An 18,501-nucleotide genomic window follows, 5' to 3' on the forward strand; every position below is an offset into this window, starting at 1 on the left:
GTAATGTTTAGATTTAAAGGACTCTAACATAATCCTAATTTATACGTAAAAAAGGAATTAATAATCCGATGCTTTATTTAAATGTGTACTAAAAAAGCTTGGTAATAAGTATGATTACATTAGGTACAGATACCGGCAAACTTCTTAAGCATTAAACAAGGGAGTGGGGGGAAAGTTTGCGCATCGTACACAGCGCGGGACACAAACGTCAAGATGTTTGCCGGTTTCTATACTTAGGTTTTAACAATCTGATATAATCTATAGCAATCTGTTAAAACATCAATGTCGTTTAATAAACTTAAGGTATATAGGTTTTGAATTTCGTAAAACTAAATCAGCTGTGAACTCAAGATCTTTCGATGTTGTAACTGGTAACAGCTTGTAATTTTTCAATAAAGCTGACAGCGCCGACTTCATTTCCATCATTGCGAACTTTTGACCTGCAATAAGTAATGATAGTTGGTAAGAATAACCAAGCCAAACCCGCATAGTGTGCTAACCGGGTTTAACTATAACCAAAATTATTTGGGGTTTTAATGCTTCAGATTTAATTCAAATACGTTTTAGAGCTTCATTTCAAATTTAGTAAACTTTAAAAAATATTTTTATTACTATTTTATATATTAATATATTTATTATTAGTCTACATGGTGCAATATCAACTACAGTATTAGTTCATTTCCTATACTGATCAATGGCATTTTTTATTTCAAAGATTATTGTATTTTTTAATACATTATTACTTACTCGCTACTATTTACTTACTACCTACTATCCTCAATTGACATTATCGCTACAGAATGCCTATCATGCCTTACTTTCATTATTCAGCGCTCTAATATTTGCATATTTTTTTAATTGTTAATATCGGTATGCATGCTCAGTTTAGACATTTTAACGCATTTTACCAGATGTGAAACATTCGTTGTGAAAGGAACATATTAATTACTTGTCTAATGTAAAGCTTTTTAATAGTGATGAATATTCGACGACCTTTACTAAATCGTCATCGTATTTATTAGCGCTATTGAGAGAACTGCATCGAACTTGCTTAGTATCACTAGCTGTTGGGAGTAGTTCTCTCGTAGTTGTTGTGTAGTAGCAGTAGTGGGCGCAGTTGCTCAAATGTCGTAATTAGGTTTATTGCTAATGTGCGAAGTTTCCCTAAGCTAGATATTGCCAAGTTTTATAACTACCAATATTAACCAACCTATACAATTTCTAGGTCCTGCACTGAAGGGGATATATGAGTAAGGATGTCGTCCAACACTGTTTTCAGGCAGAAAACGGTCAGGGTCGAATTTTTCAGCGTTCTTGAATAAGCTTTCCTGGCGATGCATATCGTATATGTGAATGTGACACATAGTTCCCACAGGCACCGTGTAGTTACCTAAAAAATTTTTACTAGAGATGGTAAAGTATAAAAAGATACTGAAAACGAGGGGTTGATTGTACTTTTCTGTCTATGTACTATCCCTATAACTTTTACAACATACACACATATACATTTTTTTACATACAAACCATAATACATATTAAGTCCCCTTAGTAAATTAACCAAATTCATCATGTACCGGTGTACGGTAATTTACCGTTTTAATTAAAGAAGTCTTCTATCAATAAATATAGAAGCGTAGATTAAATAAAATAATGCAACTAGTTTTAATAAATAACAGAGTTCTTCTTTGTCTTTTTAAACAATGTGATTTGCAATTGTCTCTGGTATATGTAATTTCTTACATTAATATCGCGGTCAGTGAAAGATCAAGCAAGATACAGTTCAGTATGAAGAAATTGTCATCTTAAGATTTTAGATAATAATACATAATTGTTATAAAAAAATACATACTCAATTTAACTGTTTCAGTTAAAGTGCGACTAATAAACGGAACAGGCGGGTATAATCGCATACTTTCTTTAATGCATCGCTCCAAATAATTCATCATTGTTAAATCTTCTAATGTAACATCTTCCCTTCCGTTAAATATACTTTGCAATTCTTGATAAACTTTTTCCTGAATAAAAATAAATCGATTACGCTCCTATTAAGAAACATTGATTTTAAATAGTAGTTTGTTTGTTACTCCGACGTTATCCAAGTAAAATGGTAGCCATGGTAACAAATAGAGTTCTTATCAATCTATTCTCTTAGTGTTTTATAAGTCTTATATATCTCTCTTATATTTATATATTTTATTTATAATTTTAATACTACCAAATATCAAATGTGATAATTTTTGTAATTAGTAGATTATAATTGTGTTTATCATTGTGATATCTATTTAGATATAATACTATCCCTAGTAATATAAGATTATCACTCCTTGAAACAAAAATGGCATAAAAATAATAATGACTATCCCGCCATTATTTAAATAAATAAAATATCTATAGATATAGACCATTTCTTCATAAAATTACCTGACTAGAGTATTGTTGGTCTAGTCGCAGTGTGTGCCTAGCGGTGCACATTAGCAGGAATTTTCTATGGGCGAACTAACTCGTACAGCGACGGTAAAAATCGTGAGAAGAATGTCATGACCCAAAAATACGACATGTTAATGACAAAACGTTAATGACCTACTTGTCTTTAGGAGAATAAAAGAAACGGTGACAATCTGAGATCAAGGCTCATGTTGGGTGGAATTCCCACAGGATTATTATTATTTATGATTACCTGAACATCTTGATTCTCGGCTAATGTCAGTAAGCACAATGTCAAACCGGCCGCTGTTGTATCATGACCCTGAAATGTAATTTATTTACGTTTATAACCAAGATTTTGCGCCTATAGACGAACAGATGCAAAACAATCCACCAGTGGAATGTAAAGGTGACTCCGGAAGCCTCTGTGTACTGTAGTTTGATAAGAATCCGAGAAAAACACAATTTTGGTTGTTCCAATTGATTTGCCAAACAGCATATTAAGTTCCACACGGATGAAATTTCATTTTATCATTTTCTTATGATTTAACATGTTTACAGTAGATTTCGTTTTGTTATCTAGATTTTACCTGTGATTGATTACATAATTACTAGATATCAAATACGGATTAAATTGTATTCATACAAATAAATGAAATGATACATATATATATATATTCAACAAGTACACGACCTCTACAATAGAACTTTAACTATCTTTTGCCGAGATAATCGTTAATTAATAAAAAAAAGTCATATGCGAATGTTGATAAAAATGTTGAAAAGAAATCACCCAGCTTTGTTTTTTGATGAAGATGAATAATGATTTAATGGGGTTAAAATAATTATTTGTGGAATATAAGGGCTGAGTTCATATTTAACCTAATACACAATAATTGAAACTTACCTCAAACATGAAAGTGTTAACTTCTTCTAAAATCCCATCATCGTTAATAAGTCCTTCCTTCTCAGCCGAGATTAGCAAATCTAACATAGCTGCTCGTCTTTTCTTCTTATAAGCGTAATGATCATTGTCAGCTATGGAGTCGCTTTCTATTTCATTATTTTGAATTTTTTTCCTTTTATTGATAACATTTCTGATAAACGTATGAATGATCGATAAATATCGCTCCTGTTTGATGCCACTAGGACTCAGGTTAAACAAAAAGTCTGGATAGAGGTAAATTCGCATGAAACGATAAACAAAAATTTTAATTGTTTCGTATACTGCGTTCTTATAAGTAAGTCCTGAATACATGGGGTCTTTGTCAAGCTCTACCCCCATTGCACTTTCTGTAAAATAGAAAAATCGTATAAAAAAAGAGATAAAAACTTTATTACACATAATAAAAAGTATATATAGTTAAAAGAGGGGCTAGAAATTTTATTTATATCTATTTTTGTCAAATAGTTGTTGTATATGTCAATAAGATGTGGATAAATAAGGGGTTATTTTAGGTTTTATTCCTTGATCCCGTGTCGTGGGCAGCAAAAAATTAATATGCCAAATGGAATAGACTCCATTTGGCATATTAATTTTTTAGGTACTTGACGTATTCTACATAAAATAAATCAATGGCGCTACAACCTTTTTAGATCTGGGCCTCAGATTTATGTATCTGTTTCATGATCATTTGTTAATCGAATAGGCAAGTAGGTGATCAGCCTGATCACGCGCTGCTGTGCCGTGCCTGACGCACGCCATCGACTTTTTGGGTCTAAGGCAAGCCGGTTTCCTCACGATGTTTTCCTTCACCGATCGAGGTAATGTTTAATGCAATTATTGCGCACATAAAATGAAAATCCATTGGTGCACACCCGGGAATCGAACCTATAACCTCAGGGATGAGAGTCGCACGCTGAGGCCGCTAGGCCAACACAGCTCTATTCTACATAACTACAATTCTCAACAAATTTAAACATTGGTTGTAAACTGCTAAAATATGTAATATAAATACTAATTTATGATGAATATATATAATTAGTTGCACCTATTATATACCAGTGTTCAAAATGGGGTGTTTAAATTGAATATAACGAGTAACATTCGTTTGTCTTAAAAACTAACATACCACTTATAGAGTTAAGGGTGTATTCGCTCAATATTGGAACGATATCGACGGATTCCCCACTGTTTTCGTCTATTACATTCACCAGCTTCTGGCTATTTTCTTCAATTATTAGGAAATATTTGCGCAAAATGTTGAAATGAAATGCTGATGTAAGAATTTTTCTTCGTTCTTGCCATTTTGATCCTTGAAAAACATAGTGTACACGCATTATTATCTATTTGACATGGTAAATTGTTGCCGATTAAAATATTTTAACGTTAGGTTAGGCCATACACAACAGCCTGTTAATATAAGTTCAAAAAACAAAGCATATAAATCTTGGTAACTTTTCACTACTTTTCTTCATTAACTATTATTTGGGACAATTTTAACGATATTTAGTCGTACAATATCAATTCATTAAAATAGCCATAGTACTAAAAGTCTTGGAAAAGCTTAAAGCAAACCATTTTAATTTGGATTGGCATGTAAAAAATAGTTGAACAATGACACAAATTTTTACCTTTGCTTACTAATAAACCTTCATGAAGCCACGGTTTGAAAAATTTATAAATAACACTTTTCTCATGATGCTTCATAGTTGACATGACAATCTGAAAATCAATATACCTCATTATTTCCTGATATTTCATTTATTTGATAACCAATCGAAATATATTTTAGGGCTTTTTGACAGGCACGAGCTTCAGTAATAGCGACTATGGGGAACATAAATTATTATTAATCACTTTAACATCTCCATAGATATTTAAATCAAACACAGTCATACTGTCATATAATATACTTATGGCATAAAGCATATTTATTTGGATTAATTAATTATTAGCTTTTGATAAGAAAAACTCTTTTTGAACGGATTGAAGCTATGTATTATTATTAAAAACTTATAATTATTAACATAATTTTAATTTTTAATTCCGACGTTTCGCGTGCTTTTCAGCGTGCGTGGTCACGATGATATAATATAATAATAATACATAGCTTCAATCCGTTCAAAAAGTGTTTTTCTTATCAAGAGCTAAGAATTAATTAATCCAAATAAATATGCTTTATGCCATAAGTATATTATATGACAGTATGACTGTGTTTGATTTAAATATCTATGGAGATGTTAAAGTGATTAATAATTATTTATGTTCCTCATAGTCGCTATTACTGAAGCTCGTGCCTGTCAAAAAGCCCTAAAATATATTTCGATTGGTTATTAGCTTTTGATAAATTGAGTCAACCTAAAGGAGATATTTCAAATCATGACCGATTTTTTTAAAATTTAATTCACGCTCTGCTTCTATTAGGTACTAGTAGTATGACGCTCAACGTCCTCCTCCTCGTACTCGATAGTCAAACCAAACAAATAAATAAACTCTAGAGCTTATGAGTTTTAGATTAAGCGGCACACTGCTAGTAATAAAAAAGTATTTGATCTGCTTTCAATAAATACCTTATAAATAAATAAATACAAATTTTAAAAATTGCACAAATAAAACTTTTATGTATGCTGTATTGTATATATTATCATATGCAATGAACTAACGACATCGAAAAGGGCAAGGTAAAATTGTCTACTTAATAACAAATTGTTTTGTGCTGAAAATAGACATAAAAACATATTCAACCTGACTATAATCGATATCTACTTAATTTAGAACTTTGTCATAATATAAATATTATTATTGAACAGTTCATGGCCATACCAAATGTAGATAACTATGTTGAGACTTGGAATTGTTATAATTAAACTTGTTTTCATGTGATAAAGTTGATAAGTGTTCTGGAACTATAAAATATCCTTAACAACTATCTTGTTTTTGGTAAGTTCTTTTATCATTATGTTACATACAAACGTCTGGTTATGAATTAGTGACACATAGATTAAATTTAAAAAATCACACTAATTAACGTATTAAACGGACATACCTCTGCGTCACTGGGATTAAAAACATTAACTGCTGCTATGGATAAACTGTAGAATCTATAAATTCCATTGAATTTTTTAGCACATTCCCTGCCAAACTTGAACAACCCGACTGTAACAGAAATTGTTTTTAACATACACTACGCTACGTGTTCTTACGACAAAACAATCTATATGTTTTTACCTGAATCCATTCCAAAAACAACAGTGGAATTTCCAAAAAAAAACACATTTTTAAAGCCTGGAATTTTCCGTATAATTCTAGCGTTTTCATTATAGTTGACGAACAATTCCACTAAACATAATATCCCCACTAATGTAAATAATATAATTGTTAACATTTTAAATACAAGAAATTGGTTTACATCGATTACAACGTACTTTATACGCGTCTCGTAAACAATGCCCACTTCGATTGTGCTTTTATCATTATAATTATATCTCCATATAAGATACAACATTTAATGATATAAAGTATATATTTATGTCCGTCTAAATGTGTAGATTAATTACTGTGTTTACGTAACCTGAACCTTCCACAATAAAACAATTTAATTAATATTATATTGTGTTAAATGTGATAAAATATAAAACTATCTGAAATTATTGGCGGGAAAATTTTACTGCGCGAAATGTGTATAAATAATATTCAATAGTTTGTGAGGAGATGGTTTCGTATAAAACGAAAATACATTGAGTTTCGAAAAAATAAGTACGGCAATGATTGGACGAGTAGTGTGTAACGTACACATCATCCATTCGGTGGCAGGTCAGCGGTGTCGCTTAACATCTAGTGGTCCCGTTTGTCCCCAATAAAAAAAACATATCTTTGACATTTTATATTTTTCTTTTCTATATTAATATATATTATTATATTGGATTAAAGTAGATGGAAATATTAATACGACAAAATGTTGTTTTATGAAAAAGTTAATATCGACGACACTTTTTGGCAGTTGTACACTATACTAATCGTCATGTCTTTCAACGAGTGGTAGATTTGACTTCAACAGATTAGACAGTCATGTAACTAGTTATTCCTTATTTTCTAAAACGTATTACCAGGATAATTCATTGCTTTTACTCCGCGCACTTGATGTTATTCCGGTGCTAACCTTTTGAACTAATATATAATAATATAATTGCTTGATAATATGCTAATGGAACTCATTATTAAAGTTATGTATAGTATACATTACAAATAAATTATAAATCATCAGATCCTATTCTCACGCCAAGCCTTCGGATGAACTTCATCTTTATCGGTTTTGAATTCTTTAAAATTATATCAGCTGTAAACTTCAAATCTTCACATTTCGTGGCGGGATTAATTTCAAATCTTCTAAGTATGGATGATAAAACTAACTTCATCTCCATCATGGCAAATTTTTGACCTGAAATTTTATTGTTTGATGTACATGTATGTTTTATATGCGCATAAAATGTATTTCTGAATGTTTTATTGATAGTTAAAACAATTAAAGAATGTATTGCCATTTCAAACACAAGACCCACTTTTTACTATGGAGTAGAAATTGATAATGCACGAGAGAATTGGTTTTTAAACATTTATGTAGGTTATGCTGTTTATCAATTATTTTTACCCTAATCTTACGTGCAGTCGTCAATGTATAAATTATTCGAATGTATTAACAATATATTAGTTAAAAAGTTACCAATACAATTTCTTGGCCCAGCACTAAACGCGATATAGGCGTATGGGTGCCTACCGATACTGTTTTCCGGCAGGAACCGATCTGGATCAAATTTTAAAGAATTCTCAAATAAACTTTCTTGCCGATGGAGGTCAAAGATATGTATGTGGCACATCGATCCTTTGGGCACCACGTAGTTACCTGAAACCCAATAACTTTATTACTTTACCAGAAGACTTTCAGAAAACTCTTTAAACTCTGAGTCTGAAAACGAGTTTATCGAAATCTAATTAAGACATAAATTTTAAAGAAATTTTCATAGCAAATTTTCTTCAATATGTCCTTTTTTTAACTTTTCATAAACAAAACTGGAGGACCTTAAATTCCAATGGTCCAAGTTCTAATTCTAGGCTGAAAATATAATATGGAGTACGTCGTTTTATACGTTATTTTATTAATATATAGTAATTAACATGTTTTAATTCCCCATAAAGTTCATTATTAACATTGTTATTTTTAACAGTAACAAGAAAAAATACGCATGTTTTAAAATAACCAGATTAATACAGTATTTGATTATCACAATTTTACAATTGTTTAAATTTCCGGGAAAAATTTAATCTTAAGCAAATGCCGGGATTGTATAATAAATTATACTAAAGTAATTACTTACGCGTTGTATTCAGTACTTTAACTTTACGAGGATGTGAATATTAAGCGCTCCGTTACCGCATTTCCTTATTTATTATATTGTGCAATTATATGTTATATTTGTTGTTGTAATTATACCTATATTTATAAACACCTAACTTTAATGAATTACATACTTCATACTTCTAACAAGAGAAATTTACTATGTTTTTAAAATAATAATTTATTGGTTGTTTATTTGAACTTACTTAATGTGACGGCTTCTGGTAGTTTTCTACTGATAAATGGCACCGGTGGATACAACCTCATGCTTTCTTTAATGCAGCATTCAAGATAGTGCATTGACGATAAATCTTCCAATGTAGCGGTTCTTGTATCTCCAAGAAATATTGTTTGTAGTTCGTCTACTACTCTGTTCTGCAATTATTAAAAAATTATAGAGATTTTCTTGTCCATCGTGTCACTAATATTGTATCACATAAATTTTTAGTTTGATTTTAATATAGCTCTTTGTATACGAAGTGATGGGTATAAAACTCTTACCTGTATCGCTTTATTCTCTGCTAACAATAGTAGACAAAACGTTATAGCAGATGATACGGTATCGTGACCCTGAAAACATATATTGTAAATTTTAAGTAACTCATTAATTAATGATATCAAAAGAGTTTCCATCCTTACTTCGAACATAAAAGTGTCCACTTCTTCTTGAATGCCAACATCATCCGTTAATCCTTCCTTTTGTGCTGATATTAAGAAGTCTAAAAATGCTGTCCGGATTTTCCCATAGTGTAAATCCTTATCAGTATCGTTAGTTACAACATTCGTTTGTGAAATATCTTTAAGCCGTTCCTTTCTATTTTTTATTACGTTCTGAGTAAAGTTACGAATGGTGGATAGGGATTTTGTATGGCGTTTGTATAAAGGCGTTAAACGAAATATAAAGTCTATAGCAAGTGGTATGTAAACGAATCTATGAAACAATACATTCTTTATATCGTGGATAGCGTCCTTGTACTTTTTGCCGCCAGCATCCTCGTGTAGCTTTGTTCCCATCGCAGTTTCTGAAAATAAATACTGGTGTTTGAAATTGTTATAAGGTTAAGTAAAGAAATTCAAAAAAATATAACTGCACTTTCACAAAACTAAAAAAAACACAAAAGAAAAAACCAGGAAATAGGTAAACGTAGGTATTGCGAAAAAGAAGGAGGAGACGAATTGGCGAAGTTCAATCAATGCGGTCCTTCATATGACAAATGCCCTATTTCTTACATAAAATTCATTATAAGGAGTAAAACAATAGAAAACTGGAGGAAGGGATACAGAAAAGCTAAAACAAACAATGTTAAAATTGTTTCATATCGGACACTAAAACAGGATATAAATTAATTAAAATTAAGACCTACTGCACGAATTCTCCAAATGATGATGGTGTTTTGCGCAATACCTACACAACTGATTTAAACTTCGGGCCAGGGGTATTTCGATAACAAGACTGAACACACATGGGCCTGTGTACATGCTGCTGGACTGTCCGGCGTTTGGCCATCTAGATAACTAAAACTGCATTACCCAGTTAATGTTCATATAAACACACCCCGAACATAGAATGTACCCGGAGAATCTATGTGAATTGATAGGTCAGAAACTTTAAAAAGAAATAAACATTAAACAGTCTTGCAGCCTACGACAACAGGTGGTTGAAAAGAAAACACTTTTTTAACCGGATTAAAGCTATTTGTATTATTATAAACTTATAATTATTTACATCATTGTAAGTTTAAAAAATTTCCGTCGTTTCGCGTGCATTACAGTGTGCGTGGTCACCGTGACGTGAAATTTATAATAATACAAATAGCTTGAATCCGGTTAAAAAAGTGTTTTCTTTCAATGTGTAAAAGCTATGTTAACAAAATAAAGTACTAACAGGTGGTTTGTTTATCCCTTGGAAAATAGTCCAAGCAAATCAAAGTATAAGAAGCAGTCTAATACAATAAAGTCCCATTCGTGTCAGGGAAGAGATCGAATTAAATTTAATATAAAAGTATTGTATTTTTTGCCATAATATTTACCGCAAATGGTTGTCAAAGTAAATTCCGATATGACAGAGGGTATATCCGTTGCTTTTTCATTTGTTTTATCTAATACTTCCAAAAGACGTGCCGTACTGTCCACCATAGCAGGGTAGTATGTTTTTAAGATATTAAAATGGAATGTTGGTGTAAGAATTTTTCTGCGTTCTTGCCATTGTGATCCTTTAAATAAAAACTGATTGATTAAGATTATATTTTTAATGTGGACTAACCTTAACTACAAAATTTAAATGTTTAACTGACACATTTGTATTTCGAATAATTAATAGGAGAAAATTCAAACGGGCGATGAAAAATCGAATCGCTTGTTAATCGTGAATTGTAAACCCTGAAAAGTTCTATACCTATCCCTTCCCCATGAATCATTCTAGATATTAAGATAGATAGAGGCGGTAGATGACAAGATTTTTATATAAAATAGATGTTAAATATATGCTGTAGTATGACATTACTGTAGGCATTATCAAGCTTTAAAACTTTTTCATGTCTCATCGTTAAGGCAGAGTTCGTAAGAAACGTATCTTCATTCGGCCGGTTTTATACCGATTTACTTTACAAAACCGAAAAACAAATTCTTCTTTACGTAATTAGTTTTCCTGTTTATATATAGCCTACACTTACAACAATACATTCTATTGGTAAAATAGTCTTCAAAATCAGTTTAATTTTGAAGACTAGTAGATCCAGAAATTACCTCCTCACAAACATTACCTTTTTATACTATTAGAATAGACTATATATAATATTTACATAAGTATATCGTGTGTAAGAAAAGTTAATAGACATAGTTAAATACCTTTGCTGACGAGAAGCCCATTTTGTAGCCAAGGTCTCAATAACGTGTAAATCATACTTTTCTGATGATATTTGAAAGAAGAAAGTACTATCTGTAATATAAGACTTTATTTACAAAGCATTAACTAACTTTCTTTTGTCCTTTACAGCGTCAATATATGCTTATGCTGTAGTGGTTTCAATGTTCTACGGCAAATCACGAAAGTTTAAGTACCAACCCATAATGAACATAATTATACTTGAAGGAAGAAAGTTTTAATAGGAATCACGCGGTATTATTATTTATTTAAAAAAGCTTGCCAACGCTAGGTACATACAATTTAATGTAACAAGCACTTAAATGCATATAAAAACACGAAGAGAAAAAATACATCGATTTATAAATTATAACGAAAAATTGATTTCAAAGTGTGAGAGGAGGAACTATGGATATCCAGACCGGATATCCATAGTTAGGATTCGTTCGTATCGGTGAGTTTTAACCAAAACGCGCTCTTCTGAAAGCGCAAAGGGACAAATGGAAAAGTTGGATGCCTGATATCTAGAAGTTACACGAAATTGAAATTTAGTTAAATGGTTTTTTTTATTAATTTATAACACTTTACTCCCCTGCCATATTCTCCAGGGACTTTTTATACCACATTTTTTCCAAAAATAAAAACAATATACATTTAATTAATTCTATTAATTCGCGAATGGCGGGCTACGCGTCAGTAATATTTTTATTTACAATATTCATGGGCGAGCCGGGGCGCAATTACTCGCGAGACCCGCGCTTTCGGTTTTGTTTGCCTCCTTTAAATATTTAATATTTTTTTCGCAGAACCGTTATTAACATGTTCTGTACAGTCATCTGCATTTGTTGCTCCAGGTCGTGCCTGGACGCTGCGAATATAGGGCAGTGTAGAAGTACATGTTCCACTGTTTGTTCTTCATTACTGCAGGCACATGTTGGGCTTGACCTAATTTTAAACCTATGCAGGTAATGTGCAAAGGCTCCGTGCCCTGTAAGAATTTGCGCCATCTGGGGAGTGAAACGCTTCTCTTTTATTAACTTATACGCTGTTCTTACATTTCCGATAAATAATTTTATAGTTGCAGCTGTTTCACCCCCCAGGTAGCGCTCGTTCCATACTTCTAGAGTTCTCTGCTTTATCTGATGTTTTATATATGACAGGGGGTAGTTAAATGGTTGGGGCAATCAACCTGATCTTTTAAATATATTAAACGCAAGCGATATATTAATTAATTTAAGATTCTAATTTTTGCATATGCATTATGATTATCTTGGTACTCAAACACGATCATACTCGTATTATACATGATATAGCGACTTACTTTAACATCTTCGGCATTGTATATATTAATACAACTATTTGGATACACATAAAATCCATATATGCCATGAAATCGTGATGCCCAAACCCTTGCCTTAGCGAATAATACCTCTAAAACAATTTATTAAAACTTTATATCGCGTTTAATTGAATATATATGATATTTGAAAAAAAAAATACGTTTAAGTTACCTGATGTCACTAATATTTCTAATGCGTTCCCAACTATAAAATTAAATCGAAATCCTGGAATTTTTCTCATCATCCTTGCGGTTTTATTGTAATTAAATACAATATGCAAAACACACAATATTCCAATAATGAAATACACAGAAAAATACATTTTGGTTTAGTTCCTTAAAAAAATCACTCTTAACAAAACTAAACAGATTTTTATTATCACTGCTTTGAAAACGATTAAAAAAAATTATATAATTCTAGATAATTTCCCGACTATGTAGTCGTCGGAGGTATTGCTAACCCGGATGACTAAACACTACTATCTATTTCTTTTAACAACTTGAAAACGTATTCGTCAATAACATTCTTACGTAGATAATAAAATAAATAATAAAGGCATAAAATTTACAGCATTCGTGGTTAATAATACGCTGTAAAGTCACGATTATTTCTTAAATAGCACGAAGAACAATATTCCTAAAACCTAACATGGATTAAATTCGTTTTTCAAATTTGACTAAAATTGGTTCCTTAGGGCGTAGGATAAAGTCGGCAAGATAGATTATGTCGTCTGGTTTTGTAATCGGTAGGACTCTATAACGTCGTAGCACCGTGGATAAAGCAATTTTCATCTCCATCATAGCAAATTTTTGACCTAAAAGTATTTAATGTATTTACTTCCCGTATATGAATTGTAACCCATGTACACTCATTTCATAAAAGATAATATGTTAAATTACCCTTGACACAGACGCAATCAACAATTATCTCCATTATTTATTAGTTATTTTCCTTATTATTTTAAGTAAATTGTAAAAGTATTCATTTATATCGTTTTTTTTTAAATTGTGTGCAAACTAATAAAATAACTAGTACTAAACTAAAACTCGTGAACTAGAACTTTTTAAGTGTTAGTAAAGTCAAAGAAAACAAGCATACATCTTAAACCCAAAAATCTAAGTAATGCGATAGCCACAAAATACTATCAACATTATATATATCTGAGGCCAAGGCTTATAATTATTGTACATGTATTTATAATTATAATCACCAATACAATTCCTTGGTCCAGCGCTAAATGGGATGTAAGCGTACTGGTGCCAAGTTGGTTTCTTCATAAATCTTTCTGGTATAAATTCAAAAGGTTCTCTAAACTGCTGACAGTCGTGGTGTAGTTCTCGAATCATTATGTTCACATCTGAACCAGCTGGGCATTCAAAAGTAGCTACGAAGGTGAGATACCACATAGAATACATTCAAACAAATAAAATATATTATTAATAACATATATAGCAAAATTGTACTACTGTTAAGATTAGACAATAGTTTTGTGTTCCATTTATCGGTGCAGTATTAATATCGCAAGTACAATATCGCTTTCTATGCAACATATATCTATGAGGTATTTATGGGTAAAAGCTAACGAAGTTTAGATGTTATTATTTAGAAAAAGTACTAAGCTTACCTAACTTAAGTGGTTTCTCAATTCTTCTAGAAATGAAGAAAACTGGTGGAAACATTCTTAAACTCTCTTTAATGCAACATTCCAAATATTTCATTTGTGATAAATCATTTATTGTCGGAGTTTGGTCGGAGGTGAGAATTTGATTCGTTTCTTCTACTATTTTATTCTGCAAAGGGTATAAGATCGTGAGATAGTTTTCTATGTCTGAAATATTCCACTACTTACCTACCTGAATATCTTGATGGTTAGCCAAAATCATAAAAGTATATTGAAGTGCTGTAGCTGTGGTGTCGTGGCCCTTAAAGGATAGATACACATGTTACAGACAATAATAAGAAGAAAGATAAATTACGAACACAAGATAAGTCACGACAACTTTTTAAATTCTATTACTTATATCTAATTTCATGAAAGAAAAGATATCATAAACTTATTTAATATTACGTGGATTGTTTGATGACGACATTTTTTTCTTCTATATACCTCAAACATAAAAGTGTCCACTTCTTCATCTATACCATTACTGTTAATAGTGCCATTTTTCTCAGCTTGTAATAATATGTCTAACATTGCTAATCTCTTTTTCCCATAAAGATTTTGGTCTTCATCATATTTATCAATTTCTTTTTTCGTATCAACGAAATCCACTCTACGTTTTTGGATAACCTTGTTTCTAAATGAACTAGTCATGTCTAGAATCCTTTTTTGACGTCTTCCAAAATGTGAGAGTCGAAACACGAAATTAGAATACATCCAAACCCTTTGGGCTCGATGGCAAACAATTGATCCCAATTCGTGTATGGCATTTTTGTAAGTTTTGGCGAACTCTGATGTTTCTTCATCTAACTTGGTTCCCATGGCGGTTTCTGTAAACACTTTTATCACTTAACGTACCTTCCTACATATATAACCATGATCGTTGTCAAGCTTTTTTAAAGGGGATATAAAAATAATCTGATTATTTGGTGTCCAATTAAAATTGTTATTCACACCAATTAGGATTTTCTACAGTATGCATATTATTTATACTAGTTATAATAACTATAAAGTCCTCACCACATACAGATTTTAATGTAAAATCAGTTACTATATCCATAATATCAGTTTGGGGCTTTTCTGTCTCAAATTTGATTCGTTGCACAAGTTTAGCGGAGTTTTCAACCAGAATTGTGTTGAAGCTGCGCAAAATGTTAAAATGGAAAGCTGGTGTTAAAATTTTCCGCCGCTCATGCCATTTTTCTCCTAAAATGCAATATTATTATCTAAATAACAAGGATGCAAATATTATAAATAATAATTCAACTTATCATACATGTTTAAAAGTTGTATTATTTAAATATCCTGTAGTAATGTATGCAGACATCAAAATAGATTCTATGTTGGAAGAAGTTTAAAATATAATAGAACTGTGACGTGTACTTCATCAGCTTTTATTTTGGGCAGAAAGGCACAGAGGGCAGTGAAGACAGTGATGACATAATTGCCAGCCACTAATAAGCATCAGAAAAAAATATTTATCAAAGTTTCACTTAGAAAACTTTCTTCTTTTATGTCCGATTTTCCAATCCAACTATTTCTGATCAAACCGTCTTATGAAAACTATAAAAATATTATAGATACTATACCATTGCTCAGAAGCAAGCCATCTTGAAGCCATGGCTGTATGAAACCGTACAAAAATCCTTTTTTATTATACTTGGTCCCAGATATGAGAATCTGCGAAAATAAGTGGTTATAAATAGTTTCTCTTTGGCTGCCTATAATCTCACACAAAAACCCCAAAAAAGTCTATAAGATTTTTTTAAATTCCCATATACACTACATATTGCAATAAATTATAAACCTGTGTACGGTACAGTATGGTCTCTTAAATGTTTCCTCCTCTCATTGTCATGCACTTTTAGTTACATACCTCTACGTCTTCAGGATTGTGAAGAATAACAATTTTCTCAAAACCCAATTTCACTCGAAATATTTTTTTATATTTATTACATAGCTCCGTGAAATATCGGAATGTTGTAGCTACAAAAATACACAGATCAATACATGAATGTATTATTCATTACTTATCATTAAAAAACATACCTGAGTCCGTAAGAAAATCTAAGGAATTTTGCAATAAGAAAAGCCCACGTGGTCCAGGAATTTTATCAAAACTTTCATTTTTCATTAACAGATTCAACGCAATGAGGAATATAATAATTAAAATTAACCACATAAACATTGCTAATATTTTAATTACGAATCAAATAAAGATAGAGACAATCGAACTCATCACCAATGTGTGAATTTATAAACGGATCGGTCGTATTTGTTTTATAAATAACAAATATCTGATAAGCCAACATTATTACAGTAAAAATGACTCTTGACCCTTATTGGCAAGGTTATATGTTAAGGAGAATATACAATATAACGCAACTATCTGACAAACAAATCTAACCTGGTATATTAGTGTGCCATTTTAATACTTTCTGAATCTGTCGTGTTGTGCTTTTTTGTTCTCCATTCAACATCTAAACCTCTTTAAATTACTACTATAAAGAATCAAAAACTAGATTATTCTCTCTCATTAGTGATATTAAATATTCGAGAAACGAGGACGAATATATGGAAAATGAAATCTTCGAATATTTTTTTTATACATAAACGTCTCTTAGAAATAAATAAAAGCGATGCAACGCAATGTAAGGTATCGTTTACTTAGTAAATTGTGCATATGTGTGTAATCTTACCCTGGTAGTCACAAAGTGAGACCAAAACTTCAAAATCAATCAATCAAAATCTATTTTTACCAGCCACAGTTATCAGAAATAGAGTAAGAACTTTGTATTTTATTTTCCCAAAAATATATTTCTCATTATTGTATCTAGGCTTATAAACAATCAACAAACAATGGACAATCGGAATGATAAAACGACGAACGTAAATTCTTAAATAGCGCTAATTTTTTTAACCAGCTTCCCAATGATAGCATAGAACTGTCTCGTTCTCTAGCTTGTCTAAAAATGCTGACCGGGTTTTGACTCAATGAACGGAGGAAAAGGCATTGTACTCATATAACGAATGTACAATATTTATTAAAAATTAAGTAAAAATATTTGGACGACATTTAATTTACTTAAATGTGCTTCCTTATATCGATCTTGAAATTTGACGTCAATTGGTTGCGTCGTTTGTGGAACATAGTAATAAAAACAAATACAATCTTCGTTCGTCTTGGAGACTGGTATAAAGCACACGATTTCGATACACAGCTTCATTTCGATCGTTGTAATTTACGTCCTGCAACAATCCAATTGAAATTCAGAATTAATCACTCACTTCACTCTATCCATATTGACTAACCATACTGTTTGATTATTACAATTAAAGCCGACATAATAATCTTCCAAAAATAAACAATTCATAATCATCATAATAAAAGTTTTTACAACATCATTCTGTATAGTTGTGATGGTTTTTGAGTGCTAACACAATTAAGTTTTGGATCATATATTGAGATAATAATATAACCTATATAATTTCTTGCGCCAGCGCTGAATGGGATATAGAAGTAGGTGTGCCATGTTGGTTTGGCTAAAATAGCCTTACGTCGATGCAGGTCGTAAATTAAAATAACAGCTTTCGTTCCAGGTGATTTTTTAAATTAAGTATTGTGTGTATCCGGAAGCTATTTCATAATGTACAACTTTAAAAATCGTTAAACGTATAAAACAGGCCTAAACCTATGTTTATTAGGAATAAGGAATACTTAAAATTATTAACATACGGTATCCGTAAGTAAATTTCGATAATGTGAGCAGAGGTGTGAATAAAATACCAATAAAAATCTTTATATACTGCGGAAACTATTGACAATAGAGCAAACTTTTACAGAAGACATCAATATCTACAAAAAAGCCTGCAATGTGT

General features: G+C 31.3%; 1 protein-coding gene across 1 annotated transcript; it reads right to left on the minus strand.

The window, feature by feature from the left end:
• Window positions 1-71: 71 nt before the first annotated feature.
• Window positions 72-16,880, minus strand: LOC123716474. Its single transcript, XM_045672238.1, has 27 exons — window positions 16,672-16,880; window positions 16,499-16,608; window positions 16,212-16,302; window positions 15,643-15,828; window positions 15,070-15,452; window positions 14,816-14,884; window positions 14,587-14,752; window positions 14,173-14,346; window positions 13,627-13,776; window positions 13,134-13,292; window positions 12,944-13,053; window positions 11,607-11,697; window positions 10,790-10,972; window positions 9,399-9,781; window positions 9,261-9,329; window positions 8,966-9,134; window positions 8,088-8,267; window positions 7,620-7,805; window positions 6,596-6,859; window positions 6,414-6,523; window positions 4,999-5,089; window positions 4,497-4,679; window positions 3,332-3,717; window positions 2,678-2,746; window positions 1,850-2,015; window positions 1,211-1,390; window positions 72-440 (listed from the first exon to the last, which is right to left on the minus strand). Exons 1-27 carry the CDS (start codon window positions 16,808-16,810, stop codon window positions 280-282), a joined length of 4,608 nt encoding a protein of 1,535 aa, XP_045528194.1. The 5' UTR covers window positions 16,811-16,880; the 3' UTR covers window positions 72-279.
• Window positions 16,881-18,501: the final 1,621 nt, after the last annotated feature.

Source organism: Pieris brassicae, chromosome 11, assembly GCF_905147105.1.
Source record: "Pieris brassicae chromosome 11, ilPieBrab1.1, whole genome shotgun sequence".
Taxonomy (NCBI): Eukaryota; Metazoa; Arthropoda; class Insecta; order Lepidoptera; family Pieridae; genus Pieris; species Pieris brassicae.

Excerpts from the sequence above, each read along its gene's own strand:
- LOC123716474 (XM_045672238.1), bottom strand. The coding sequence starts at position 16,810 with ATGTTTATGTGGTTAATTTTAATTATTATATTCCTCATTGCGTTGAAT. Across the intron at positions 16,303-16,498 it reads ACAATCCTGAAGACGTAGAG|ATTCTCATATCTGGGACCAA; the intron begins GTATGTAACTAA and ends TTATTTTCGCAG. Across the intron at positions 1,391-1,849 it reads AACTGAAACAGTTAAATTGA|GTAACTACACGGTGCCTGTG; the intron begins GTATGTATTTTT and ends AAAATTTTTTAG.